General features: G+C 54.2%; 1 protein-coding gene across 3 annotated transcripts in view; it reads left to right on the top strand.

The window, feature by feature from the left end:
* Nucleotides 1–27,616, top strand: part of SDK2 (sidekick cell adhesion molecule 2) — a 264,330-nt gene that overhangs the window by 195,045 nt on the left and 41,669 nt on the right. For all 3 annotated transcript variants that reach the window (XM_042914557.1, XM_042914556.1, XM_042914558.1), the window contains 16 exons: nt 3,988–4,128; nt 5,610–5,791; nt 6,337–6,452; nt 14,578–14,773; nt 14,978–15,076; nt 15,486–15,677; nt 17,216–17,337; nt 17,980–18,089; nt 18,213–18,363; nt 20,306–20,543; nt 21,263–21,378; nt 22,035–22,224; nt 23,476–23,574; nt 25,029–25,223; nt 26,248–26,449; nt 27,347–27,450. In XM_042914557.1, the coding sequence (XP_042770491.1) occupies nt 3,988–4,128; nt 5,610–5,791; nt 6,337–6,452; nt 14,578–14,773; nt 14,978–15,076; nt 15,486–15,677; nt 17,216–17,337; nt 17,980–18,089; nt 18,213–18,363; nt 20,306–20,543; nt 21,263–21,378; nt 22,035–22,224; nt 23,476–23,574; nt 25,029–25,223; nt 26,248–26,449; nt 27,347–27,450 (2,453 nt within the window). The remainder of the gene's footprint in view (nt 1–3,987; nt 4,129–5,609; nt 5,792–6,336; nt 6,453–14,577; nt 14,774–14,977; nt 15,077–15,485; nt 15,678–17,215; nt 17,338–17,979; nt 18,090–18,212; nt 18,364–20,305; nt 20,544–21,262; nt 21,379–22,034; nt 22,225–23,475; nt 23,575–25,028; nt 25,224–26,247; nt 26,450–27,346; nt 27,451–27,616) is intronic.

The raw sequence follows: 27,616 nt of genomic DNA, 5'->3' as shown, positions 1-27,616 counted from the left end.
CAAAGCGTTCCTTTTCTTATGTTTCTCTTCATTTTTTCCAGATGTATTGAGATTCTAATTGACATGTGACACGGTGTGAGTGAGTTGAAGGCACACAGTGTTGATTCGATACACTTGTATGTTCCCATGTGATCAGCACCACAGCGTTAGCTGACACGTCCATTTCTTTTTTGTGGTGAGGACACTTTCGACCTCCTCTCTGAGCAACTTTTAAGTAGACGATACGGCATTTTCAGCTATCATCCCCAGGCTATACTTCAGATCCCCAGGATTTGTTAAGCTTATAACTAGAAGGCTGTAGCCTTGACCAGTATCTTCCCATGTCCCTCCCTCACTAGCTCTCGGTAACTACCACCCTTCTCTCTGTTTCTCTTAAATTCAGCTTTTGTAGACCCCGCGTACGAGATTGCACAGTGTTTGTCGGTGCAAATGGTCCTTCTTTCTCATAGCTGAATAATATTCCATCGTATGCATCTATATCTGCCTGATGGACCCATCCAATGACAGATACGTAGGGTGTTTCCACATGCAGACAGATCTTCGAGATCCTGTGTTCATCTCCTGTGGATGGATGTTTTAAAAATTTGTTTTTAATGTCTGTTCTATTTTTGAGAGAGACAGAGTGCAAGTGGGGGAGGGGCAGAGAGAGCCAGAGTCCCAGAATCCAAAGCACGCTCCGGGCTCCGGGCTGTCAGCACAGAGCCCGACGCGGGGCTCGAACTCATGGACCGCGAGATCATGACCTGAGCTGAAGTTGGATGTTCAGCCGACTGAGCCACCCAGGCGCCCCATCCTGTGGATGGATTTTTTAATCTTTTGTGGGGCCGCCATTTTGTTTTCCACACTAGCAGCACCCGTTTACGTTCCCACCCACAGTGCGCGAGGGTTCCCTTCTCTCCACATCCCTGACAATGCCTGTTCTGTCTTGTCTTTTCGATTTTCCATGACAGCTGATTTACCAGGTGTGGGGTGACACCTCACTGGTTTTCATTCACATTTCCTTTTCACCCACCTGTTGGTCATCTGTGTGTCTTCATGGGGAAAATGCCTGTTCAGATCTGCCTATTTCTAGATCGGGTTGGGGGTTTTTTGTTGTTGGTTTTTTGGGTTACTTATTTATTTATTGCTATTGGGTTGTATGAGTTCTTTATATATTCTGCATATTAGCCCCTTATCAGATATATGGTTTGCAGATTTAGCGTTTCATTTTGTTGGTTGTTTCTTTTGTCGTGCAGGAGCTTGTTCATTTCCTGTGGTCCCACTGACTTATCTTTGCTTTTATTGCCTGTGCTTTGAGTGTCGTCTCCTGGAACCCACTGCCCAAACCAACATCAAAGAGCTTGTCCCTATGTTTTCTTCCAGGAGTTTGATAAGTTAGGGTCCTACGATTAAGTCTTTAATTTTTTTTTTCGTTGTTCTCCTTTAGATTTCCAGCTGATTCGATGTTTTATTTATTTATTTGGAGAGAGAGTGCGTGCACGTGGGGGAGGGGCAGAGGGAGAAAGAGAGCAAGAATCCCTAGCAGGCTCCATGACATCAGCGCAGAGGCTGACGTTCGGGGCTCCGACTCATGAACCGTGAGATCATGACCGGAGCCCAAACCAAGAGTCGGACGCTCAACCAACCGAGCCACCCAGGCACCCCGTTTTTGAGTTAATTTCTGTGACTGGTGTAAGCTAGGGGTCCGGTTTCATTCCTCTGCATGTGGGCTGTCCAGTTTTCCCAACACCGTGTATTAAAGAGACTTTCCTTTCCCCACTGAGAAGAATTAATATCGTTAAAATGTCCGTGTTACCCAAAATGTCCATGTGTAAATTCAGTGCGGCCTCTATCAAAATTCCGACGGCGTCTTTCACAGAATTAGGAAAAAGAAAAAAACAGTCCTCAAATGTGTTTGGAGACACAAAAGACCTTGAGTAGCCAGAGCGGTCCTATGAAAGAACAAAGCTGGAGGCATCACATTTCCTGATTTCACACTATACCAGAAAGCTGTAGTAATCAAAACAGCATGATATTGGCATAAAAATAGACACTTAGACCCATGGAACAGAGTAGAGAGCCCAGAAATAAACCTTTACGTATACGGTCAACTGATAGTTTACAAGGGAGCCAAGAACGTACTTGGCTCTTTAAAGGATTCTCTTAGGTGTGCGTATGCAGACCTCTGGCTTAAAACAATCGTCCGGTTTTGCCACAGTTCCAGTGAGCTTAAGTCTTTCTGGTTCTCACTGGGGGGATGCCACAGGGGTGGTGACACCGTCACAGGAGAGAGAGGTGGCAGCTAACAGGAGGGCACTTACAGGAGAATGTATTCGCTCGCTGCTGATTGAACGCCTACTATGTGCCAGGCTGTGTGTGGTCCATCAGTGGTTGGGGGAACAACGTGGACACGGCCCCAGCCCTTCAGAACTACAAGATCCCAACAGTAGAAAGCCTCAAAGCGCTGGGACATCTACCCTACACTTTCTCCACGTCTTCAGGCTTCATTTCAAACCCTGATTCATCTTCCTGATGAATCCTCATACTAACAGCCCTGAGTCACAAAGAAAAAGGTGAAATCGCCCTCGCTGAGGGCTTTACAAAGACGTGGGAGTGTGCGGTACACGTTGCAAAGCTCTCCGTCAGAAAGCAAAAACATAAAAATAAGCTGAAAGGGAGAGACATCCATCAAAAATAATTAACTTTTGCTTTTAATGGATGCGTGTCAGCTTTGCGGCACCCCGGTGGAACGCCGTGTCCCCTGGCAGCTCCAGAGGAGGCAATGCAGTGGCACTCGCTTCTGGAAGCGGGCGTTGGGCTCGCGCACGCGCCTCGCCAGCCCCGCCCGGCCTGCCCGTCCCCAGCCCTGGGCCCAGCTGGTCGGAAAAGGAAACCTAGTTACAGCTTGCAACCGGGAAGTGAAAAACATCCCTGCTTCTGACATTCCTGGTCACTTATGACATCATCATCTCCAACAGCAGCTTCTTTGGCACGTGAGAAGCTGAGGCTGAGGTCCCTTTCCTGCACAGAAAATACACACATCTGGGGCTTTATAATGGTTTTTTTTTATTTTTTTTAACATTTATTTATTTTTGAGAGACAGACAGGGACAGAGCATGAGCAGGGGAGGGGGAGGGAGAGAGAGAGATACAGAATCTGAAGCAGGCTCCAGGCTCTGAGCTGTTTGTTAGCACAGAGCCCGACGCGGGGCTTGAACTCACGAACTGTGAGACCATGACCTGAGCCGAAGTCGGATGCTCAACCAGCTGAGCCACCCAGGCGCCCCTATAGTGTTTTAAAAATATTCATATATATACATGGTGTCATTTGAACCTCAACCAGTCTTATAAAGCAGACAGGTGGAGCTTTATTATACTCCTTTAAAAGATAAAGAAACAAGCTCAGAGAGGTTAAGTGACTTGCCCAAAAGCGCACAGCAGTTGTGCAGAGTCATCCAGGAACAAAGCAGCCTCCTCATTTCCCATTAAACTCCTGTGTTTGCCATCAAGACTAAGAGTAGAAAAGCCCACCCACTCTTGTTTTATGTTTATTTATTCTTGAGAGAGAGAGAGAGAGAGCTTAAGCAGGGGAGGGTCAGAGAGAGGAGACAGAACTGGAAGCCAGATCCAGGCTCTAAGCTGTCAGCACAGAGCCCAACATGGGGCTCAAATTCACGAACCGTGAGATCATGACCTGAGCCAAAGTCGGAGGCTTAACCGACAGAGCCACCCAGGCACCCCTGCACCCACTCTTTTTTTAATGTTTATTGATTTTGAGGGGCGGGGAGAGAGAGCGCAGGCATGGGCATGCGAGCAGGGGAGGGGGCAGAGAGAGGGAGGGAGAAAGAGAATCCCAAGCAGGCTTTGCACAGTCATCGCAGAGCCTGACGTGGGGCTCCAGCTCACGAACCGTGAGATCGTGACCTGAGCCAAAATAGAGTCAGACACCTTAACCAACTAAGCCACCCAAGCAACCCGTCCCACCCACTCTTGACGTTTTTATATCCAGGGTCTCCCTTCCCGAGGAACCCCCCACGGCCCCTCCACAGAACGTCATCGCCAGCGGCCGGACCAACCAGTCCATCATGATCCAGTGGCAGCCGCCTCCGGAGAGCCACCAGAACGGCCTTCTCAAGGGCTACATCATTAGGTAGGCGTCCAATCCCGGGAAAGGTAGGGCAGCCCAGACTCAAGGGGAGGGTGGGATGTGGATTGGGAAACAGCAAGGTCACGGCGGGTCTTTCCCCATCTAACGAGGGCCCGGCAACAAGAAGTGCCTTCACTGTGTTATGAAAGACTTGGGTTAGACATATAGAAGAACTTCCAGAAGGCAGAGCCTTGGAAACCAATGGGAATGCTTGAGGGAGGGGGTACGGTGTAGTGTCCTCAAGGCTCTATGGGTGGGCAAGTCTGCCACATGTCACGGCTCCACAGGCCCAGGGAGACAGGTACATATTCAAGGGGCCAACCACCCAGGAAACCAAAAATATTCCAGCTGAAACCAACTACGGGGTCAAGAACTGGTCAAAAAGTGGACCTCCTTTCTTTGGTCCTTACTGCCAATTGAAGCCCAGTTATATAGACTTTTCTGTCTCCCCTTGACCAAGGGCACGTCCCTGATAACTTCAGACTGAGTTATTAAGTGCTATTAGTTCGGTTTTGTGAATTAAAATTAGCATAAATGGAAGTTACTGAACATTCACCAATGTTCTGAATTCTGGCTGGCTGCAAATGGCATGTCCCTTTTCCTATAGGCTTACGCTCTCTGCAAGAAGTTATTGTTGAGTTTGCTCCATTATCGGTTCATTTTGTCGTGAGCTTTTGGTGACCCCAAATCAGCAGTGGTTCTCAGAGGGCGGTCCTGAGGCCGGCAGCAGCATCGATTTGAATGCAAATTCTCAAGTCCCACACCTGACCTACCGAATGGGAAACTCCGGGGTGGGCCCAGCAAACCTGTGTTTTAACAAGCCTTCCAGGGGGTTCTGATGCGGGGTAAGCCTCTGAGGACCACCGCTATGGGGTGTTGTAACACATCAAAATAATTTGAGGCCTCTGATTTTCCAAAAATGGGTAGAGGCTATCCAGCCTCCAAAATTTCGCCTGAACAGACCCCACTTCTTTATTACCGTGTGTTCTTCTTCCAGTGGAAGGTCGAAATTGGCAAAGTAGGTAGCCTCAGGTGTTTTCCCTTCACCTAAGTGAATGACCGTCAAAAGGGGAGCCACTGTTTTGGAGGGTATAAGAAAATGAGCCCAACCTTTGGTTGGACTTGGCCCTCCATCAGTGAGCCCTCCAAGGTGAGGCCAGTGTGATCTCCCCAGAACTCTTATTGTCCGTGGTCATGTAGCCATCTCCCCAGCGTCCTGCCCCATCAGAAAGAACAGACACCTCCACTAGGCCTGTGCTATCCAGGGAGATGGCCGTTGGTCACCTGTGGTTTTGACTATAAAGGAAATAAAAGTACGGGTTCCCAGTGCCAACCACGTTTCAAGTGCCCAACAGCCGTATATGCTCATGGCTGCCATATTGGACAGCGTGGGTATGGAACGCTCGCACCGTGACACCCGGTTTCCTGGGCACGCGCCAAGCAGGCTGACTCCAAGCCACCGCATCCTGCCTTCCGCCCCTCAGGTACTGCCTGGCCGGGCTGCCTGTCGGGTACCAGTTCAAGAACATCACGGATGCCGATGTCAACAACCTGCTGTTGGAGGACCTCATCATCTGGACCAACTACGAGATCGAGGTGGCCGCCTACAACAGTGCCGGGCTGGGTGTCTACAGCAGCAAAGTCACCGAGTGGACACTGCAGGGAGGTGGGTGGGGACTGTGACCAGGGAGGACTGGTGCTTCTCTCTCTCCCAGGCTCGCACCTGTCGGTCCTGTACCTGTCCCGTCCTGCCTCAGCCGTGTCACCTGTTGTATCCAGTCCCGAGCTATTGCCCGCTGCCCCTGGCTACCCCGCAGGGTGGGAGGGTCCTGAGGGAAAGAGGAGTTGGGGGGAGCACGAGCACGGCAGAAGCTTCCGGGTTACAGGGACCTTCTACGCAGTCCACCACAGGATCACGAGACTGCTCACGGAGTATCGTACATAAAAACCTCCCTGAGTATTTTCACAGCCCTCGCTTCTGTTTCTTGGTAGCCTGTGAAATGGGTCAGGCGAGTTTTATTAAACCCACACTAATCTAGAGAAAGAGGATGTCTTAAGTCCACAGAGCAAGGGGGGAGAAGGGGTGGGGCGAAGCGGAGTCTGCAGACCCCATCCCTGTGTTTGCTCTGCGTAACCGGGCAAGACTGACCGTGCTCTCTTGCACCGCCCCCCCCCCCCCCCGCCGCTGCCCGCACCTCTGCTCTCCTCCAGTCCCCACCGTCCCTCCTGGCAACGTGCACGCAGAAGCCACCAACTCCACGACCATCCGCTTCACCTGGAATGCCCCCAGCCCCCAGTTCATCAACGGCATCAACCAGGGCTACAAGGTATGTGAGGCCCCTCCTGGCCCCAAGAGGAGGCCCGGGGATTCTCCGAGGGAGGCCAGGGGCTGAGGAGGAGGGGAAAAGGGGAGGGATCCCCCCGTCCGTTCGAAATCATTGGTTCGAGCCAAACAAAGGACGCGTGGTCAAGGCCAAGGGCTCAAAGGCTCTCTCTAAGGCCACTTCCAGGCTGGGGGCGGGGGGGTGGGGGGGGGTCTGGACACTGCCCAGTCTGTGACCCAGTGCCTGGGAGTTTTCTCGGTGAGACTAGGGTATAAACGAAACCAGATTCGTTTCGGGCTCAGAAACACTTGGGCATAGCCATGGCCTCAGAAAAATCCGGAATCCACTCCTTACCGCCAAGCTGTGGCTCTAACAAACATCCTGCTGGGACACACGTCCTTGGCATAATGTACCTGACCCCACAGAGAGTATGGTTAAGGGCACAGGACTAGGACCCTGACAGATGTGGTTAAGATCCTGGCTCTGGCTGTGCCCCTTACTGGCTCCCTGGACAAGTCCTATAAGCTGTCTGAGCGTCCCTCCTTCGATGAATGTTTACTGAGCCCTCCTATCCAAACTGTTCTAGCTGCTGGAAACCCAAAATAAACTCCCATTTCCTCATTTGTGAGGGAGGATGATAATGACATCCGTCCCTTGGGGTGGAGTGAGGATTAAATGAGATGATATTAGTAATTCGTTGAGCACAGTGACAAACACATTAACGAGCGCTCAGAAAATGATAGTGGCCGTGGTGGAAATGCGTTCGTCTGATCAGGCTTTCCTAACCAAGTGCCGCAAAAATGGATTTCCTTCCAGTTCCAGAAGCTGCACGTTTTAGATCAAGGTGTCGACGGGCTGAGTCCCTCTGAGGCCTCAGTCCCTGGCGTGCAGGTGCCACCTTCTCCCTGTGTCCACACGTGGTCTTTCCTCTGTGTGTCCAGATTTCCTCTTCCTAGAAGGACGCCGGCCTTGCTGGACTACAGACCACCTTAATGGTCTCATTTGAACTTTCTTGCCTCTTTAAAGACGCTCTGTCCAAATACAGTCACATCCTGAGGTCTTGGGGGTTAGGACATCCACGTGTGAATTTGGGGGGGGAGGGGAGACACGGTTCAGCCCGTGGCAACTAATAACAGCGATAATAACAGCAGCTGTTGTAGTTGCTATCACTGTAACTGTGCTAAAAATCAGGACTTTCCGGGGCTCCTGGGTGGCTCGCTAGGTTAAGCATCCGACTTCGGCTCAGGTCATGATCTCGCGGCTCGTGGGTTCGAGCCCCGCGTCGGGCTCCCCGCTGACAGCTCAGAGCCTGGAGCCTGCCTCAGGTTCTCTGTCTCCCTCTCTCTCTGCTCCTCCCCCATTCACACTCTGCCTCTCTCTCTCTCTCAAAAATAATGAAACATTTAAAATTCTTCGTAATAAATAAGCATTAATTTTTTTTTTTTTAATTTGGGATCTCAACGATCCCTTCCTGGAACCCAGACCTTGATCCCACACCTGGGTCTCTGCTCTCACCCCATGCCAACCCCCACTAAGAAAACTGCAGGTGGATTGCACAGTATGCGGTCCACACCATGGTTTACGGCTGTGCCCCCCCCGCCCCACAGCAGGTGGGAGGATGGGGTGGGCTCCCTCCAGATGCGGGAGGGGAGGCAGCGCATGTCAGGGGTGGGCCACCAGGGGGCAGGCCGTGAAGGGGAGGCACTGCAGGCTCCGGCTTGGGGCCAGAGACCTGGTGACCTCCTGGTGACCGCGGACACTTCCAGAAGGCTCCCGCACTCCCTCTGTTGCACGTTTGCGTGGGTGGAACAGCCAAGACGATCCCTAGGACTGGCAGCCTGGGCTGTTACTACTGCAAGCTGGGGATGGCTGGCCAGAAAGGGGACCGAGATTAAACCGCAAAGAGACATTTCTGTTGGGGTTGCAAACAAAGGAGGGATGGTCCAGAGCCGGGGCTCCCCCTGCCACAGCCCTCTTGCTCCCAGGAAGGCAGGGCGCCAGGGCCGAGCAGGGCCGTCCTGGGGCAGGGAGCTGCAGCTGAACATTCGCAGCGCGGGCTGCCTGGCTGGCTGGAAAAGCCTCCTAATTGGGACTCTGGGGGGAGGCAGCGGAGGGAAAAGGGGAGGCTCGCACTGTTCCGACGAGCTGAGCTGGGAACAATTAGCTTCTTGCTGCCAATTCTGAGTTTTCTTACACAAATTGGGGGCGGGGAGGATAGGGCTGGGCTGCTTCTTTTTTTGAAAGGTTTTTTAAATGATTTATTTATTTTTTTGTTTTGAGAGAGAGAGAGCATAAGCAGAGAGAGGGGCGGGGCAGGGGGCGACAGAGGATCTGAAGCGGGCTCTGTGCTGACGGGCTGTCAGCAGCAAGCCCGACGCGGGGCTCGAACTCATGACCTGTGAGATCATGACCTGAGCCTAAGTCAGACGTTCGACCGACTGAGCCACCCCTGGTGCCCCTGGGCTGCAGATTTCTAAGGCAGGTGCAAGTGGCCGGGACAGTTCAGGCAATTCAGGCCCAGACTGAGTGGGAAGAGGCCACAGAGGCTCAGATTGAAACTCCAGAGCCTATGCCTTTTCTTGCATTAAAAAGAAAATGTGTCATATGCGTTCATGGTAAAATGGTAACTATAACTTGATTTTTTTTTTCTAAGTACAAATGGATATAAGCAGGCATTTTGTTTCTTCTTTGGCCTTCGGTATCACAGGGAGGAAAACAGCAGTGCCTGTCCCTTCCCTTGTGTACCTCCAACGAGAATGGACTCCCCCCACCCTCGCCTTTTAATTGTTAAAATTTTTCCAACATCTACAATAGTAGAGGGAAAACCGTAATGACTTTAGAAGACCACAGTGTATCCTGACGTCAGCAATTACTGGCTCGTGATCAAACGTGTTCCTTCTATTCCCCAACCCTCTGCCTCTCCCCTGGAATATTTTTAAGCAGATCCCAGGCCACTGTATCCTTTCCTCCCTAAATATTTCTGCAGAGAAATAGCATAAAGCCTCTGTTCAAAACACAACCACAGTAACCACACTGTCATCATTGTGCCTAAAAATATCAAGCCCCCTTGCTATCGTCAAATATTCGGTCAGCGTTCACATTTCCCTGATCACCACATCATTTCTTTTACTGGTTGCTTTATTTGCTTCAGGGTCCAAATGAGGTCCACACGACCGCAATTGGTCCGGTTTTTTTAGGTCTCAGCTGATCTATAGATTCTCTCTCTCCTTTCTCTCTCTCTTTCTCTTGTAATTTATTTAGTAAAGAAACTTAATCATTTGCCCTATCGAATTTTCCACAGCCTGGATTTTGCTGATTGCCTCTCTGTGGGGTCATTTAACACATTCCTCTGAACACTATATTTGCAGTAAATTGGAACTTAGAACTGGAGGCTTGATCAGATTCAAGGTTTGATGATTTGTTTTGTTTTGTTTTGTTTTTTCCAAATATTACCTCCTAGATGGTGTTGTGCATTTACATCAGAAGGCATAAAGTCTGGCTGTCTCTCTTACTATTGTGTGGTGACCATTGATCACCCTGTGTGATATATTATTTCGGTAGGGTTGCAAAGTAGGGACAGTCAAATATTATAATTTCTCCTTGATTTATTAGCTGAAACACTTTCAAGTAAAAAGAAGTTTCCCCTTACCAACTTTTTGGTTACCCGAAGGTTCAATTCGTCTAGGGAAAGCATGGTAAAAGTTTAGTCCTCTCCCATCACTTAACCAGTTTTCAGGAAAATGAATGCGATTCCTTAGCATTTTCTAAAGTGACAGATGAGTCACTTTAGAAGGGGGGGCATGGGATGGGAGTGGGGCATCTTTTTGTCTTGTTTTTGGTATATTACTATGTACTTAAGGATTTTTAACACATCTGGTATGTTTCAACCCACTGCCATTACTATTTGTGATGATGCCACATTGACCCATCGTCGGCCTCTTTGGTTGGGGAGTTCTTTTGACAGGGCCCCGACAGTCCGATAGCTTCCTTGCAGTCTGCCAGGATGGTCCAAGCTGTCCCCAATTCCTGCACTGTCCCTGGGATCAGCCACATCTTCAGAGAAGCTTGTCCCTTCCAGGAGGAAATGATAGTTAGATACCAAAATCTGGGCATCAGGGGTGCTCCTTGTTCTAGCACTGGATGCCATTTTCAGGCTCCGTTAATGGACAGCTTGGAAATAATGCTTCTTCTCCCCGCCCCCCCGCCTCCTCCTCCCTCCCTCTCCTCCTCCTTCTTCTTCTTCCTCTTCTTCTTACCCCCCTGTTCCTCCTTCTCCTGATAAAACACATACTGATACTTCCAACTCAATTTCAGGGCTATAAGATCTTTAGTAATCTTATTGGCCTTTGTCTCTCTTTGCTCCACACTGAAAATCCAGTACCTACAACACCAGCATAAGTACCTGTCTACTTTATCCCAGAAACACCCACAACACTTTCAGAACAGTAATACCACTGCAGGGACTACCGAAATAGTGTCCAAAATAGTGTCTGATTATTTGCAGTGCTTTCCCTTCCTAGGGTATATCCCGCTAGGGATGTACGTCACATGGCTGTGCTACAAAATCTCTGGAAATAGTTTCTCTCTGTGTAATTTCGCTACAGCTCAATACATCATTAGCTTCGTTTGTTTCATTTCGGTTTTGATTTTTAGGGATTGATTTTTTAATTTAATTTCGGTCTGTAACTATGGAACATATTTACATGGTTCCAGCGTTAAATCTACAAAGTAAATTCAGAGAAAGTCAGCCTGAATTCTGGTCCTTTCCTTCCCCACAGGTTTGATTTCTTTTTGCCTGCTTGTTTTGGTTTTTCTTTTCATTTCTCTCTTTTTTTTTAAAGTTTATTTATTTATTTTGAGAGAGAGTGAGTGGGGGATAGGCAGAGAGACAGGGAGACAGAGAATCCCAAGCAGGCTCTGCTCAGCGCAGAGCCTGACATGGGGCTCGATCCCACGACTGTGAGATCATGACCTGAGCTGATACCAAGAGTCGGATGCTTCACTGACTGAGCCACCCAGGAGCCCCTCGTTTCTTTAACATAAACAAATGCATACATATATATACATGTGTATCCTCTCCTTCCTAGATAAATGGCAGCGTTCTCTACACACTTTTTTCCATCCTGCTTCTTTATTTACAGTATATCCTGGGGATCACTTCACAGGAGTATAGAGATTCCTGGTTCCCTTTTTGACATCTGTATTGGACTCCATCAAGTGGCTTTCCCATAGTTTTGTCAACCAGCTCCTCAGGGATGACATTTGGATTGTTTCCAGCCTTTTACTATAATAAACATTTCTGCAGTGAAATAGCTCTGTGCCCATATATCTTTTCATATTTTTCACATTTAACTTTGGAATAGATTCATAGAAAGGAGGTTGCTGGATCAAAGGATAAGCGTACATATAATTTTGCCCCTCTTGCCAAATCCTTCCATTATTTTTTTTAATTTTTGAATTTAATTTCTTAAACAGGAAATATACTTACGTGATTCAAAAGTAAAAAGATAGATGTGTGGCAGAAATCCTGCATCCAGTTCCAGCTCTTCATACGCCTGCTTCTGTCCCACCCCCGAAACTCTCCCCACTCCTGGCAAACACTGTTGTTAATTTCCTACGAATCCTTCCAGAACGTTCTGTGCGAACCCATGCACATGCAGAGAGAGAGAGAGAGAGAGAGAAGGAAAGACAAAAGGAGAGGGAAAGAGAATCTCTCTACTTTTTTGCTAGCTCCGGTAAGCTAGCAGGCCATATAATACCATCCTGCTCTGAGCCCCGTAGCACATTGACTCACTTCATCCCTCCTCCTGGCAGCCGGCAAGACAGCTATCACTGCTCCTTGTAATAGCCTGAGGCTCGGAGAGGTTGCGTGACTTTCCCAGGGTCACACAGTAAGTGACAGCGCTGGGTTCTGCTTTTCTTCCTCCCTTCTTTGGACGCACATTCTGCTCCCCACACATAAACACACACCTCCGACACCAGCACCCTTCAATGACAGGGCTTCCACTCTCCAAGGGGGCGCTGCCTGTCCCAGGAACCTAGATCGGGTGCTTTTCCCCCAGCACGCAGGCTCCCGTACCCCCCACCCATGCTGAGGACAGCCCGATCTGTTGGACTCTGAGCCCAACGGCCTGATAGAGTAAATCAACGCCGACGCTGGCTAACGAGAGCAGACACACAGACACCGCGATGCTCACCTAACAGCTGTGTGGACCTTTGAGAGACAGGCCTCCGTCCTGGGTCTAGGGGTGGGCCCACAGATCTGAAGCCAGCCCCTGGCCGGTCCATGCGCACCGACCAGGCCCAACCTTCGTGGTCCTCGGTTCCCTTTCTGCAACAGCACAGGGCAGTGATTCCCATCCAGTCCTTACTGCGATGATGCAATGGGACTGGTGGGGGATGGGCTCACCCCAAGGCCAGATGCAGAGTAGGAACTCCTAGCAGAGCTCCACCCGGGGCTGCCCAGAGCCCACCTCCTTTCAGGGAATAGGAGGTGCGGAAGGCAGGTGTTGTCCTCCTGGCCCGAGGGAGAAGGCTCCTGACCCCCAGCCTCCTCCTCTTCAGACGCAGCTAAACGACTGGCGACTCGCATCGCAGAGTAAATATTCTGAAGCAGCCTTGGTCCTGCCGCCATCTTGGGCTTCGGGCCTGGAACCATAAGATGGTGAAGTCGCTCAGAAAACCACCCAGCCGTCACCCTGGGCACTTCTGGGTCATTTTTGAAGACGGTTCCCAGTGATACTGTTTTAAGGCACCTATAAAGAGATTCTTTGTCCTTTCTTCCGGAAATAACGGTCGTGACTATAATTGGCCTGAACCCAATAAAATAATATTTACCCAGATTTTGCACTTGCTGTGGAACACACCACACAATTAATTCTAATGGCGTAATTAATTCAAATTTACATTAATTAAATTAAATTAAAACATTAAACTTGTTTCTTAATCTACTCCAAAGAAGTTCGGCAATTTAATTGCTATGAAACAAGATAACCTCAATAAGGAGGATATTTAACATACTTATTAAATGCCACTTAGTATTTCTGATTAGTATTTTTAGGGTCTAATTAGTGTCTAATTAACTTGCTATAGGCTATCTTTTCACAATACCAATTAAATTTCAAAACATCCTTTATAAACACGCGGCCACAGAAAGAAGATGAAGCATTGTTATAGGGGCGAGTTAATCAGGAGACATCAGTGTGGTATTGTTTTATATCTATAAATACTGGTGCTTATTAAAACTCATCAAGTATTGCTTTTCACCATTAATTGCTAGTTAATCAACTTCAAATAAACGAGGAACTCTCTGAGACCAGCTGTCATTGCTGGAGACAGATGAAGGGCCCAGAAACCAGGCGTGTGAGGGGACAGTTCAAGAGGCAAGAAGAGAAGGAAAGGAAGGCAGGAGGCACGTCCATTCCAGGCGGGGTGTGCAGAGGGAGGGCAGACAGGAAGCCAGGCTGAACCTCCAGACGGGGTTTTCTCGCTGAAGCTCCACCTCCAGGTCGTGGAGTCCCTCCAGTCCCTCCGACTGAGGCACCTCCAGTCCCTCCGACTGAAATCCCAACTTGGAACTAGAGGAAAGGGGTAGCCGAGGAGGCAGCTCTGGGTGGCGGGGGGACCCCAAGGGAGACCCTGCCCAGCCCAGAGGGAGAAAGCCATAGGAGCCTCGGTATTGGAATCAGAGCCCTCGAGCTGTGTGCTATAGTGGGAGTCACTGAGCCTCTCTGAGCTCATCCGTAACATACAGGGTGGGCTCCACGCTCAGAGGGACCCCCATTCACCTTGCATTTCTTAAGAATTGTTTAACGAGGGGACCCTCCCTTCTCACTTTGCACTGAACCTGCAAGTTCTGTAGCTGATCTGGTAAAGACCTCCCTCGTGAGAGACCGCTCGTGGAGAGCAAGTTCGCTCAGTGAACGAACAGTGCCCCAAAGCAAACTCCCAGAGGGACAGATGCTCGTGGCCTGTGAGTGGCTGCATGGCCACCCCTTCCCTGGGAGGAGGGACCCTAGAGAGCTGGGCTCCTAGACTCTCTCTGTCCATTGGCCCAGACTGTGGGAGAGTGCTCGGCCTCTTCTGGAACGTTCTTGCTGCCCTGCCTGAATTGCCGGCCTCTCCCCAGCTGATTGCCTGGGAGCCTGAGCAGGAAGAAGAGGTTACCATGGTGACTGCCCGGCCCAACTTTCAAGACAGCATCCACGTGGGCTTCGTGTCTGGCCTGAAGAAGTTCACCGAGTATTTCACCTCTGTGCTGTGTTTCACCACTCCCGGAGATGGGCCTCGGAGCACCCCCCAGCTGGTGCGCACCCATGAGGACGGTAGGCACCGCCCAACCCCTGCTGTCCCTGCCCCCTACCACTCCCCTACCCAAGAGCCAGGCTGAGCGCTCCAGGCATAGGGGGATCCCGCCCTTGTTTCCCATCCTGGGGCGCCCCTGGAGCACCACTGGCCGTCTTGAAGACAGTGGCCTCTGTCTGGATCTGATTGGCATTGGGTGGGGTGGGGGTCCTTTTGGGGTACAGTGCCTGGACCTGTGGGACACCTGAGCTTCAGTGAAATCCTAGACACCTCGCTGAAGGTCAGCTGGCAAGAGCCAGGAGAGAAGAATGGCATCCTCACAGGTAGGCATCTCGGTGTTACTGAGCCAGGGGGTGAGACAGGGCCATCTAATCCATCCCCCCGCCTTTGACCAGTGCTCATCCAAAACCTCCCAGCAGGCCACTCTTTCTTAGAAAGTATTCAGAGGAGGCTCTCAGCCCACCGGCGCCCAGGTCAACCCAGCTCACCTGCCACAGGCCTCAAGCAGCCGCCATGATAACTCACCCCCTCCCACAGTCCCCACCCAATAGAGGCATTCCACCGAGGTTACACCTGCGGCCCCAAGCACGATGTCCCCAGCTCCCTCGGCCCCATTGCTATCAACGCATGTCTAACTGCCAGACTAGTGAAGAAGGGAGAAGCAGAGGAAGAGGGCCAAAGCCAGCTTTGGGTCACAGCCAAGCTCATGCCACCACTCGGGGCTCTCCCCAGGGTACCGGATCTCCTGGGAGGAGTATAACCGAACCAACACCCGAGTGACCCACTATCTACCCAACGTGACCCTGGAGTACCGCGTCACGGGCCTCACTGCGCTCACCACCTACACCATCGAGGTGGCCGCCATGACCGCCAAGGGCCAGGGCCAAGTGTCTGCGTCAACCATCTCTTCCGGGGTGCCTCCAGGTGGGTGCCCCCTCTCAGGGGCTCCTGGCCTCTTGGGGTTCTCCTAACCAAGAGGCTTCCCTTTTTCTCAGGAAAACTGGCTTTCTTCCCACAGAGCTCTCCCTGCCTTGGGTCCACGGCCCCTTGGCTTTCCCCCCAGAGCGGGCTTACTTCTCATGGCTCCAGGTCTCTGGATGGAGGCTCTGTGGGCTCACTGCTTCCTTCCACAGCTCTCAGGAAGGCATAGTCCCCCAGAGGAACCCCATCCCTGTCTCATCCGCGCCCCCCGCCCCACACCAGGGGGGCAGTGTGGAATCAAGCCATGGTATCTCTGATTCAGGGAAGGAAGTCTCACTGTCCCCCAGAAAGTCCAAATGGGATTCCAACCAGTGGAAGTGTTGGTTGGGAAAGGGGTAGAATCAGGTGGGAATAATTTTTAAGTTTTTTTTTTTAATTTATTTATTTTTGAGAGAGAGGGGGAGGGGCAGAGAGAGAGGGAGACACAGAATCGGAAGCAGGCTCCAGGTTCCAAGCTGTCAGCACAGAGCCCGACATGGGGTTCCAACTCACAAACCACGAGATCATGACCTGAGCCAAAGTCGGCCGCTGAACCGACTGAGCCCCCCAGGCGCCCCTAGGTGGGAATAATCTTAAACAGCTTGTAAAGAACAAGCTGAGATCTGCTCTCAGCCCTGCCCCTGCCAAGCTGTCTGCGACCTTGGGCAAGTCAAGTGGCCCCTCTGTGCCTCAGTTTCCCCATCTGTATCTATGGGAGATGGACTGGAGAACCGCATGGTCCTGGCTGGATCTGTAAGTTATGCTTATGACACCTGGTCAGAGTCCCTCAACCTGCCCCAAGAAATGGTTGGGGTAAACGAGCTGACTCGGTCGACCCCAACCGACCATAACCATAATCCTGACAAATAGTTATGCCTGGAGCTACGTGCTGTATATACCTCAATTCATTCAGTCCTCACAACGCCCCTGAGGCGGATGATATTATCATCATCATCGCCATTTGACTGAGGAGGATACTGTGGCACAGAAAGTTTAGGTCACTTCCCCAAAGACACCCAGAGTGGAAGCTGTGAAGTTGGAGTCCAGAATCTGTACTCTTTCTGTTCGTCCTGAATCCCAAGGCTTCTGGTCAGAAAATAGGGGCTGCCTCCCGTGCCCACCCCTCCTTCTTGTCTTCTTCAGCCTCAGTTGGGTTTGGGAGGGCTGAAATGGGTGTGGACGGAGAGGAGGATTCTTTCTGGAAGCCTTCGCATGCCCAGCTCCCGTTTCCTAGCCCGGTCAGCCTCCCCGTGGCCCCGTGGCCCTGAGAGACCCTCCCAGCCCCCAGTGCTGTGTCAGGCCCCTGGTCTGGACACAGAGCCTGCAATGCAGGAAGAAGGCTGTTGGAGAGCTGCTAGCCTCAGCCCCGCTCTTCCTAGGAGGTTTCTAGAGAAAGGGTGGCACACGGCCCCTCCCCTGCCTTCCCACCCCCGCCCCTTCCTCCTGTTCCATGTGGAAGGACCTTCTCCTCACCTGATCTCCTTGCCTTCCCTGTTTTCCAGAACTCCCAGGGGCGCCCACCAACCTGGGCATTTCCAACATCGGCCCCCGCTCCGTGACCTTGCAGTTCAGGCCAGGCTATGATGGCAAAACCTCCATCTCCCGCTGGCTGGTAGAGGCCCAGGTAAAACCTGCCATGGGGGAACCTGCAGCCCGGGCAGCCGGCTCCCTGGCCTTGGGCCCACCCGTGCTCTTGAGTGCCACTCATACGCATATTTACATCCGGGTGCATCTCCATATGCCACTGTCAGACGGCCCAACACACCAGAAGTGCCCACAGTCCCCCGTACCACCCCCATTTCCCCTGACCGCCATACACGCACATAACCGTAAGTGGTTGAGTCTCCGCTCTGGCTGCCCCGGGCCACAATTATAAGCTCCAGCACCTGCGCTGCACCCCCAGAAAATTCTGATTCTCAGTTAGCTGGGGTTTTAGAGGCATGCCAGGGTGCACAGCAGAATCACCTGGCGAGCTTGTTAAACACACAGATTCCTGGGTAACAGCCCAAGGGATTCTGATGGGCTGGGTCCAGGGCCAGGCTGTTGGCGTGGGGGGTTTTTAGTAAGCATTTCACCGTATTCTGATGCAAGACGGCTTGGGAGGGGGGTCACACCTGAAGTCATGTTTAAGGGCCTGGAAAGATGGTGACCCCGCTTGGCGCCCCTCCAGACCTTCTGCAGGTAGGGCTTGACCTCTTAGAAAGCGGGGCACCGAACATCCCAGCCCCACAAGCTGGGCAGGTCTAAGAGTGTCTTCCTTTTCCAGGTAGGCGTGGTTGGGGAGGGAGAAGAGTGGCTGCTGGTTCACCAGCTCACCAACGAGCCCGACGCCCGCTCCATGGAGGTGCCCGAGCTCAACCCCTTCACCTACTACAGGTACCAGGGCAGGACGCGGCGTTGGGGGAGGGGAGCAGGGGCGGAAACTGCCCAGACCGGGACGGGCTTTGGCCCTGAGGTCCTGCTCTCATCATCTGGCTCACTCCCCACCCCCCACCGCAGCTTCCGAATGCGCCAGGTGAACATCGTGGGCACTAGCCCACCCAGCCAGCCTTCTAGAAAGATCCAGACCCTCCAGGCACCCCCTGACATGGCGCCTGCCAACGTGACCCTGCGCACGGCCAGTGAGACCAGCCTGTGGCTCCGCTGGATGGTGAGGCTCCCCCAAGGGCAGTGGGGATGAGATGACTCCTTGGTCCTTGTCATCCTGCAAAAGTCATTGCCCCTAGGTCACACCAAAGGTGGGGCGGGGGGTGTCCACCAGAATACCCAGAGCCCCCTTCTCTTTTCTTTGCACCTAGTATCTGGTAAGGTGCCCAATCATCAGTCTTAGCCAAATGAACAAATCCCCTATGTGAGAAGGAGCTAGAAAACACTGCGTCACCAGGTGGCAAGCATTTTACCTGTTTCCTTCCATTTAATCCTCCCAGTAATCCTGTGAAAGACACATTACTATTGACATTCACAGCTAAGAAAACCAAGGCTCAGAGAGGTTAGGAACTGGCCGGGGCCACACAGCTCCCAAATGGTGGGTCTGAGGATCAAATGTAAGTTGTCCCATCTGCACTGAGTTCGAGAGTGAAGGGTTGCTTCTGAGGTCGACGGGCAGGTGAGGGAGACCATCCCCACAGGTCAGGGTTACCTGTGAAGGGTCATTACCCCAGGTGACCCTGCGCAAGGTAATAATCTGAACATGCTGAGGGCTTTCTCTCCTGCCGGGCACTGTTCTGAGTGCTTTACTCAAAGTCAAACACAGAACCCTCTCCACGGGCTTGTGACAGCAGAGTGATCCTGGCCCCTACTTTACAGATGAGGAAACTGAGGCAGAGAGAAGTCAAATAACTGACCCAAGTACCCTCCCCCACACACGTCCTCCCACATCCTGTAGTTAAGAGCAGGGCTCAGATTCCCAACCCGGGGAGCCTGGCCCCCAGAATCCACAGCCCTCACCACTGAACCCACGGCCGTCCCATCTTCCGGAGATCGGGAGGGGACATTTCTCCCCGATGCCTTTCCTCCAGGACAGCGTTTTTCCGACCGCTGCCCCCACAGAGCAGCAAACCAGGAGGTTCTAGGACCATACGAGAATTCTGAGACCAACAAACGTGGGGAACAGCACCACATGGCCCGGCTCCTCTCCTTAGGGAGCACTGGGAAGAACCTGCCTGACCCCGCATCACCAGCCAGCCTGGCCACATAACTCTGTCTTATTTCCACGTGAGATCTCTTACCACTTGCGCAAAACACAGCTTTGCAAACCCCCATGCTGTGGGATTTACTAGAAAGCCGTTACTCCCTTTCGCTTAGGTGGACGCCGGATAAAAGGAACTCATGGCACCATCAGTCCTGGACCAACATTAGTTATTAATTATGATTCCCCTCCCAGGGAGCCGGCGCCGAACAGAGCGATCTTTCCATCCGGTTCAGTGGCCCCGCGTGCCACGGGCAGGCCCCCCCCCCCAAGCACGTGCAGCCCCTATTACTGTTTGCCCACCCCCTCCCTTCCTGGGCCCCCCCTCCGGCCCGGCTCCCTGCCTCCCTCCTGCAGCTCTTCTTAAGGTTTCCGAACACTAAAAGACTATAGAGTCTGAGGCCCAGGGGGTCTGGAGGAGGAATGAAAAGGCAATTGCTGTACCGTGCGGGGCCCCAGGCACCTCCAGACCCTCTTAATGGTGCACGGCCCGTTACCTTTCCCTGGCAGGTAAGGAAGCGTGAGCTCTAGGCCCATCGATTGCTGTCTTAATGGTCTCTGGTCGGCTTCCCTAAGTGTCTGTAGGGGCAGGGCCTGGCAAGAGGCAGTGAGAATGTAGGGAGTGAGGCAGAGGCCGAGGAACGGGAGGAAGTGGGTCGGAATGTGGGCAGCCTGTGGACCGAGGCTCTTCGGAGCAGAGAGACGGGGAGATGGGGGAGCCGCCAGAAACACAGACTCACGCAATCCAAGCCGCACCCAGCGAGAGCGCCTCCCATGGGCACCGACAGGCTGGACGGTGGGCACGATGATCCCGTAGGGCTCCCCGGAAGAGGGTGAACAAGCCAGAGGGTGCCACCCCGGGTGGACCTGGCCTCAGCAGCTCTGCCGCCCTGCCTTCCCGCAGCCTCTCCCAGAGATGGAATACAACGGGAACCCCGAGTCGGTAGGCTACAAGATCAAGTACAGCCGGGCAGACGGCCACGGCAAGACGCTGAGCCACGTGGTCCAGGACCGCGTGGAGCGCGAGTACACCATCGAAGACCTGGAGGAGTGGACAGAGTACCGCGTGCAGGTCCAGGCCTTCAACGCCATCGGGAGCGGGCCCTGGAGCCAGACGGTGCTGGGCAGGACCCGGGAGTCAGGTACCAGCCACACCCCTGTTCCCAGCAGCCTGCAGCGGAGATACCCCCACCTTTGTGTCTCTGCCCTCCGGGCCTTCCAAGGGCACAAAGGCTGAGCTGTTGTTCAGAATAGGCCCAGGCTCACTTTCCTGTTTGTGCTCCGTGTCCTGGCAGAACACTCTCTGTTGTTGCCGTGTCCCCCAGCATCTTCTCGCCGCCCCCAAAATCAGGGGGATCCCCACCTCTGTGGGTGAGCCAGGCAGTCTGCACCTGCAAAGTGCCCATCTCTCCGCCCTCATCTTTAACCCTGACACCCGGTAGTGCCTGCAAGAACCTGAGATGGGGAGGTCGGATTAGCTCACAGAACATTCCAGAAACAGACAAGGGGTCACCCACAGATTATGAACCCCCAGCCTTCAGGCAGCCCTCATTCATCCACATGTGGTTCGCCCCTTGGGGCGGGGGGCGATTCTTGACACCTTTTAAAGGACATCCCTCCCCATCCGGTCCCTCCTCACGCTTCACTGCTGCACAGGCTGGAAGCGGGGTCTCATCCTAACGCTGGCCTGAGCTAACGTTGGGGAGACTCATGGGAAACCAGAAGCAACATCCGTGATGTTCCAGAACCAACAGGGATCACTGCAGGATAATTGGCTACTCGGGCGCTGCCTGCCACACTTCCTTCCCGTGTAGGGCCGACTGTGTCGTGAGCTCCTGTCTGGTCCCTTTCTCTCCCTCAGTCCCATCCTCTGGCCCCACCAATGTGTCTGCACTGGCCACCACCTCCAGCAGCATGCTGGTGCGCTGGAATGAGATCCCCGAGGCCGACCGCAATGGGCTCGTGCTAGGTTACAAGGTGAGTCCCAGATCCCAGGACGCCCCGTCCAGGGTGCCCTGTCCTCATGACCCCTGGGGCCCAGGTCTCCGCCTTCTGCAGTGGATACACGGGGGATCCTGGAGCCTGTGCTCCGGTCGGCATGGCAACCAAGGACTCCTCCCTCAGGACTGGGAGGCAACCAGGGAGGCCCAGGTCCTTGGGGAAGCTCCCTCCCTCCCTCCCCCAGAGTCCCCGAGAGGCCACGCTGGCTGCCCCAGGCGTACTCAGCCCCTTGGGCCCAGTTCCCATTATCTTCTATAACTGCTCCCAAAGCTGCAGACTTCAGTTCAGCCCTGGCCCACAAGTTGGGAGACGTGGCTTGACGTTCCCACTCTGCCACTGCTGGCTCTGTGACCCGGGGCCCAGTCACGCCCCTCTCTGGGCCTGTTTTCCAACCTGAATGTTCTCTAAAGACTCTTCCACCTCCATGGCCGAGTGCACCTCTGTGTCCTCCGCTCTCCCAGAACCCGAGCTTCACCGTATCCCATGACCCTCCCGGGCCGAGCCATTCCAAGGAACCCAAGGCCCCCAGCCCTACTCCCACCTGCCTCGCTCCTGGGGATGAGGCCTGGGGAAGGTGCTGGTGGGCAGGACCCAGGCGCAAGGCCCTCAGCCCCTGCCCTGTGCTCTGGCAGGTGATGTATAAGGAGAAGGACTCGGACTCCCAGCCCCGCTTCTGGCTGGTGGAAGGGAACTCGTCCCGCAGCGCCCAGCTCACGGGGCTGGGCAAATACGTGCTGTACGAGGTCCAGGTGCTGGCCTTCACACGCATCGGGGACGGCAGCCCCAGCCACCCTCCCATCCTGGAGCGGACACTGGATGACGGTGAGTCCCAATCCCTGCAAGCCCGGAGAGGCTGGGGGCTCCCCTTCCTCCTGCCTGCCCAGCCCCGCCCCTCGGGGAGTCACACTCGGCCCCAAAGGGAACCATGGCTTCTCCCGTGGGAGGCGGGTCACTGAGGGCCACCAACCTCACCGCGAGGGGGTGCTAACTCCAGACCGTGCATCCCTGAGGAAGAAGTGATGCGAGGACAGTTTGGATCGGATTCAGTCTCTTGAGCAGAATAGAGACTTTGCCCCCGTTTTGATTAGTGTTTGGCCTGGGGCGGGTTCACTTTGAGTACAGGTCTGTGCAAGGGAAAGGCTTGATTTCCTGGGCACGAGCCTCCTAGTCCTGTTTGCAAAAGAACGATGCCACCCGGGCTCCAGGCATTGGTCCCTGCAGTAGAACTTTCCGTCAAAGGCTGGCCTACGGGCCCTTGACTCCCTCCCCTCTCCCCCACATAGACTCTCACCGCCCACCGCAAATATTGCTGGGGTCCAGACAAGAGTCCAAAAGGAAGCCCCAACACCATATGTCCACACAGTCCAAAGTTATAAATCAACCTAATGGTCTGTTAAATTCAGTGTGTCTTATCCTCCTGGCTTGACCTGGAAGGCCAAGCTCAAGTTTAGAAATCTGAGACTTTCTGGAATTCTCTGTGGGAATGAGGCAGCGTGAGAAGAGTTGCCTGTCCGCGACCATCCTCCCCCTGCCCTGCCCCCTTCCCGTTCTCTCCCCTGCCGCGTGGCATTCAGTCTCCATCCATGAGCCCCACACAGCTGCCCCCTGGCCACCTCTCAGTCCAGAGGTGCAAGTCTGGAGGGCGGACCTGGGGAACAGGCCTGTGTAGACGCTGGAAAAGGAGGGCTCAGGCTCAGGCTCAGGGTGGGCCCCACGGCCGCCTCCCCGTGGGTGGACGGAAGTCAGAGTGGCGCCTTCTGAAGCACAGACCCAGGACCAGGCCCCCTGACCCAGTTCTGAGGGCAATCCTGTGTGTCCATATATGTGCACATGTACCCGGACACAGCTAAAAAGGAAGCCGGAGCCTGGTCCCTTCCAGCTCTGCCAAATAAGGCCTGTTTTCAGGGTAGAAACCTCACGGATTGCATCTTCGTGTCCCTTCACGGAACTCCGAGCCACATACTCCACAAAAGCTCATTGGGCTGAGTGTCCCCTTCCCCCACGGCCCCGCCCACCTGTTCCACTGGAGCTGGACGGCTACACCGTCACCTGCTTCTCCTTTGTGCCCTGCAGTCCCTGGACCGCCCATGGGCATCCTGTTCCCAGAGGTGAGGACCACATCCGTGCGGCTGATCTGGCAGCCCCCCGCTGCCCCCAATGGCATCATTCTTGGTAAGCCCATACCCTCTCCCGTGCCCTGGCTACAGGTCGAAGGAGGAGGCAGAAGGTGTAAAGGAGGCCAAAGGAAGAGTGGCCCAGGAAGTGTCCACGCCTCCTCAAGAAGGATTTTGAGTTTTATTTCTCCCATTAGAAATATTCTGGGGCACCTGGGTGGCTCAGTCGGTTAAACGTCCAACTTCGGCTCCGGTCATGATCTCACGGTCCGTGAGTTCGAGCCCCGCGTCGGGCTCTGTGCTGACAGCTCAGAGCCTGGAGCCTGCTTCAGATTCTGTGTCTCCCCCTCTCTCTCTCTGCTCCTCCCCCATTCGTACTCCGTCTCTCTCTGTCTCTCAAAAATAAATAAACGTTAAGGGGTGCCTGGGTGGCTCAGTTGGTTAAGCGTCTGACTAACCCTAAGTTCAAGTCATGATCTCATGGTTCGTGGGTTTGAGCCCCACATCGGGCTCTGTGCTGACAGCTCAGAGCCTGGAGCGTGCTTCAGATTCTATGTTTCCCTCTCTCTCTCTGCCCCTCTCCTGTTCATACTCTGTCTCTCTGTCTCTGTCTCTCTTTCTCTCTCAAACATAAATAAAAAACATTTAAAAATTTGTAATAAATAAACATTAAACATTTTTGAAAAAAAATAGAAATATCATTTGGCGGGCATGGTCAAGGTTCAGGTTCCTTAAATACCATTCGTTAGCTTTATGCCCCCCAAATACCCCACGACGCCAGCCATCTGGTAAACCTCAGCTGCTATTTGTAAGTGTGGCCAGGTGAGGGAGCACTGGCCAGCTCAGCACAGCCATTTCCGACCTAAGGCCCAGAGGAGGGAGACTACAGATCTGTAGCACCATTTCGCAGTCAAGATTCCTCCCCTAACACACACACACACACACACACACACACACACACACACACACACACACACACACGCAGCCCCTCGGCGGGGGAAGACTCACAGGGTTGAAGTCAGCAGCTGTGTGAACTCGAGCAAGCCGGATCCCTCCACAGCCTCAGCCCCTGCACCTGTAGAATGATGGATTGCACGACCCGGGCCGCTTCCGGGGCTCTCAGGCCTGGCGTCCCGCGGTGCCTGTCCCAGAGGAATGCTGCGTCTCAGAAGGCAGCGTGGAGACCAGGAAGGGCACGGGCCCGGAAAGCCATGAGCCTGAACTCCCCTCAGTCACTTCCTAGCAGGTGGTCTGGCCCTCTCCAAGCATCAGTTTCCTCACCTGAAGCTGTTATGGGGGTCAGACTCTCCGTATAGAGTGTCCCCCACAGTCACACTCCCCAAGTGGGAGCTGAGGACACAAGAATGACCGAGAGGGCTTCACGCAGACGAACCACAGCCAAGGTAGCCCAGGTGCAGACATCGTGGTGGCAAGGAAGGAACAACCGCGTCTCGGGGCACTGGGGACGGCTGCCCTGCTTCCCAACACAGCCCATGTCCTTTCTTCCTGCAGCTTACCAGGTGACACACCGGCTCAACGCCACCACGGCCAACACGGCCACAGTGGAGGTGCTCGCGCCCAGCGCCCGCCAGTACACGGCCACCGGCCTCAAGCCAGAGTCCGTCTACCTGTTCCGCATCACTGCCCAGACCCGCAAGGGCTGGGGGGAGGCCGCCGAGGCCTTGGTGGTGACCACTGAGAAGAGAGGTGACTGCCCACTGGGGCTGGGGCGGCCTGGGGGCAGCCAAGGGGGAGTCCCAGCCAACCCAGGTGTTCCCATCCTGTCCTAGGGCGGCTGGGGATCAGCTAGTTAAGAGCCACATTGCCCTCACCTGGAGTGGAAAGTGGGCTCAAATCTCTGATGTCCGGGTCAGTGAGGGCTCTAGGGGACTTCTAGAAGCTGAGCTGGGAGTTCCCCTTCCAAGGCTCATGCTCTGCCTCAGCAGAGGGAGGGTTGGTGAGACCAGCTTCCTTCCCCTCTCCCCTCCCCGCAACAAAGATGGTGTCCAGTTGGGGGGAGGAGGGGCTCATCGGCCCGCGGCCCTGAGCTGGTGCCTCGCCTGAGGTTGGGTTTCCCCGAAGCAGGCTGGGACCCAGATTCCTGTGAAAGTGGTTCATTAGACCGTGTCCCCAGGAAAAACCAGTAGGACAGTGGGTCTCAACAGGGGGCTGCTTTGCCCCCCTGGGAACGTTGGCAATGTCTGGAGACACTGTCACAACTAACAGGGAGCTGCGACTGGCATCTACAGTCCATGGGACGGCTCCAGGCCCCAGAACCATCGGCCTCAAATGCCAGAGTGCTGAGGCTGAGGACTGCTGCAGGAGGGCCTGGGCAGTGAGAAGAAAGCCGAGCTGGGGCAGGGCCGACAGCAGAGCCCCACCCAGGGACGCCTGGCGCGGCTCGGTCCCATCAACCGGGGCCAGCGCAGGCCCCATCTCAGCTCTGGGCGGGCGGGGAGCACAGGAGCTGGGTGTTCGTACCTCCTCGCTTACCAGGCTGCCCTCAGGGGATGTGAATTCCCAGGCACCCAGGCCTCTCGCGGCCTGAGGACAGGTCATGGGCCAGGAGCCAGGGTGCCGGCTGTTGGGACCTGTGTGCATATGGAGAGGGGTAGAGCAGTGGCCATCAGGCCTGAGCCCAGAGCACCTCCTTCCCTTCCCTGGGAGAGCTCACCCCGCCTACCCCCTCCTGCTGACTCACCTGCTCCTACCCTCCTCCGCCGACTCCCAGACCGCCCACAGCCCCCCAGTAAGCCGGTGGTACAGCAGGAGGATGTGAAGGCCCGCAGCGTGCTGCTGTCCTGGGAGCCGGGAAGCGACGGGCTGTCCCCTGTGCGCTATTACACCGTCCAGACCCGCGAGCTGCCCAGTGGCAGGTGGGCGTTGCACTCAGCCTCCGTGAGCCACAACGCCTCTGCTTTCGTGGTGGACAGGTGAGGCCCGGGTCCTCCAGCGTCTCTGCTCCAGCCCTTCCCGCCCAGACAGCACCAGGGTGGTTCCGGGGGGGGGGGGGGGGGGGGGGGGGGGGGAGGGGGTCCTGAGCACGCCTGGAGCCTGCCCACCCCCAGATGTCTCCCACAGCCTGCACCTCCCAGGATCCCGCCTCCAGCTCCGTCCTAACCTCCCTCCCTGCTCTCTGGAGCCCTATTAGGGCTGGCTCTTAATTATCTATTTCTGGAGCCTGGAAGCCCCCTTAGCCAGGCGCTTGCCAGCCTTCATTAGCGACTCCTACCCGCCAGACCGCATTTCCCTCTCCGTCTGTAATAGGGGAGCGGAGCTTGCTCCGAACTTCCGGCTTCAGTTTAATTCCCAGCGGGTCGTATTTTTTATATTCCGGTTGACGTGACCAAGAGTTTTGAGCAAGACTTTCCTCCTCACTCTCCGCCCCCAGTAAATCAAAAAGGAAGACGTTTGCCTGGAAGAGGAACGGGGCTTATTGAGATGAAGCGCTGATTAACTCTTGAGACCCCTGACCCTTCCTAAATTTACTAAATTCTAGAAAGAGATGGCATTTCTCACGGGAGGAGTTTGCTGGGAGGGAGAGTTATCAGTGCTCTCATGGCGGCTTGACGCCTATGAGGCAGGCAATGTGAGGACAGAGCCCCCCAGGGACCTATGACTTAGAAGTGGGGCTGCTGGTAAGACCACACCCAGGCTGGGATCGGAACCCCTGGGCCCTGCTCGTCTGCTGTAGCAGACCTTCTCTTCGAGCCTCGACGTTCCCGTCTGTGTAATGGATCAGCACCCTCTGGCCCCCTTTCCCCATGCAGGGATGGTGGGGTGAGGCATTAGGGGATACCCCTGTTCACTGAACCTGATTGCCCCCACAGACTCAAGCCCTTCACATCCTACAAGTTCCGAGTGAAGGCGACCAATGACATTGGGGACAGCGAGTTCAGCGAGGAATCGGAGCCTCTGACCACTCTGCAGGCCGGTCAGTGCCCCCCACTCGGATCTCTTTCTCTTGGCACACTGGCCCTTCCTGGGCACTGGTGTTCCCTTCCGAGGGGAGGGGCCTCCAAGATGGGAGGCCCTTTGTCTGGCTCCCTGGACAGAGTCCCAAGGAGGTTTGAGCCAGAGGGACCTTTGCCACGGACTCG

The sequence above is a fragment of the Panthera leo genome, chromosome E1 (genome assembly GCF_018350215.1).
Source record: "Panthera leo isolate Ple1 chromosome E1, P.leo_Ple1_pat1.1, whole genome shotgun sequence".
NCBI lineage: Eukaryota > Metazoa > Chordata > Mammalia > Carnivora > Felidae > Panthera > Panthera leo.
This window is presented reverse-complemented; position numbering and strand designations above follow the sequence as displayed.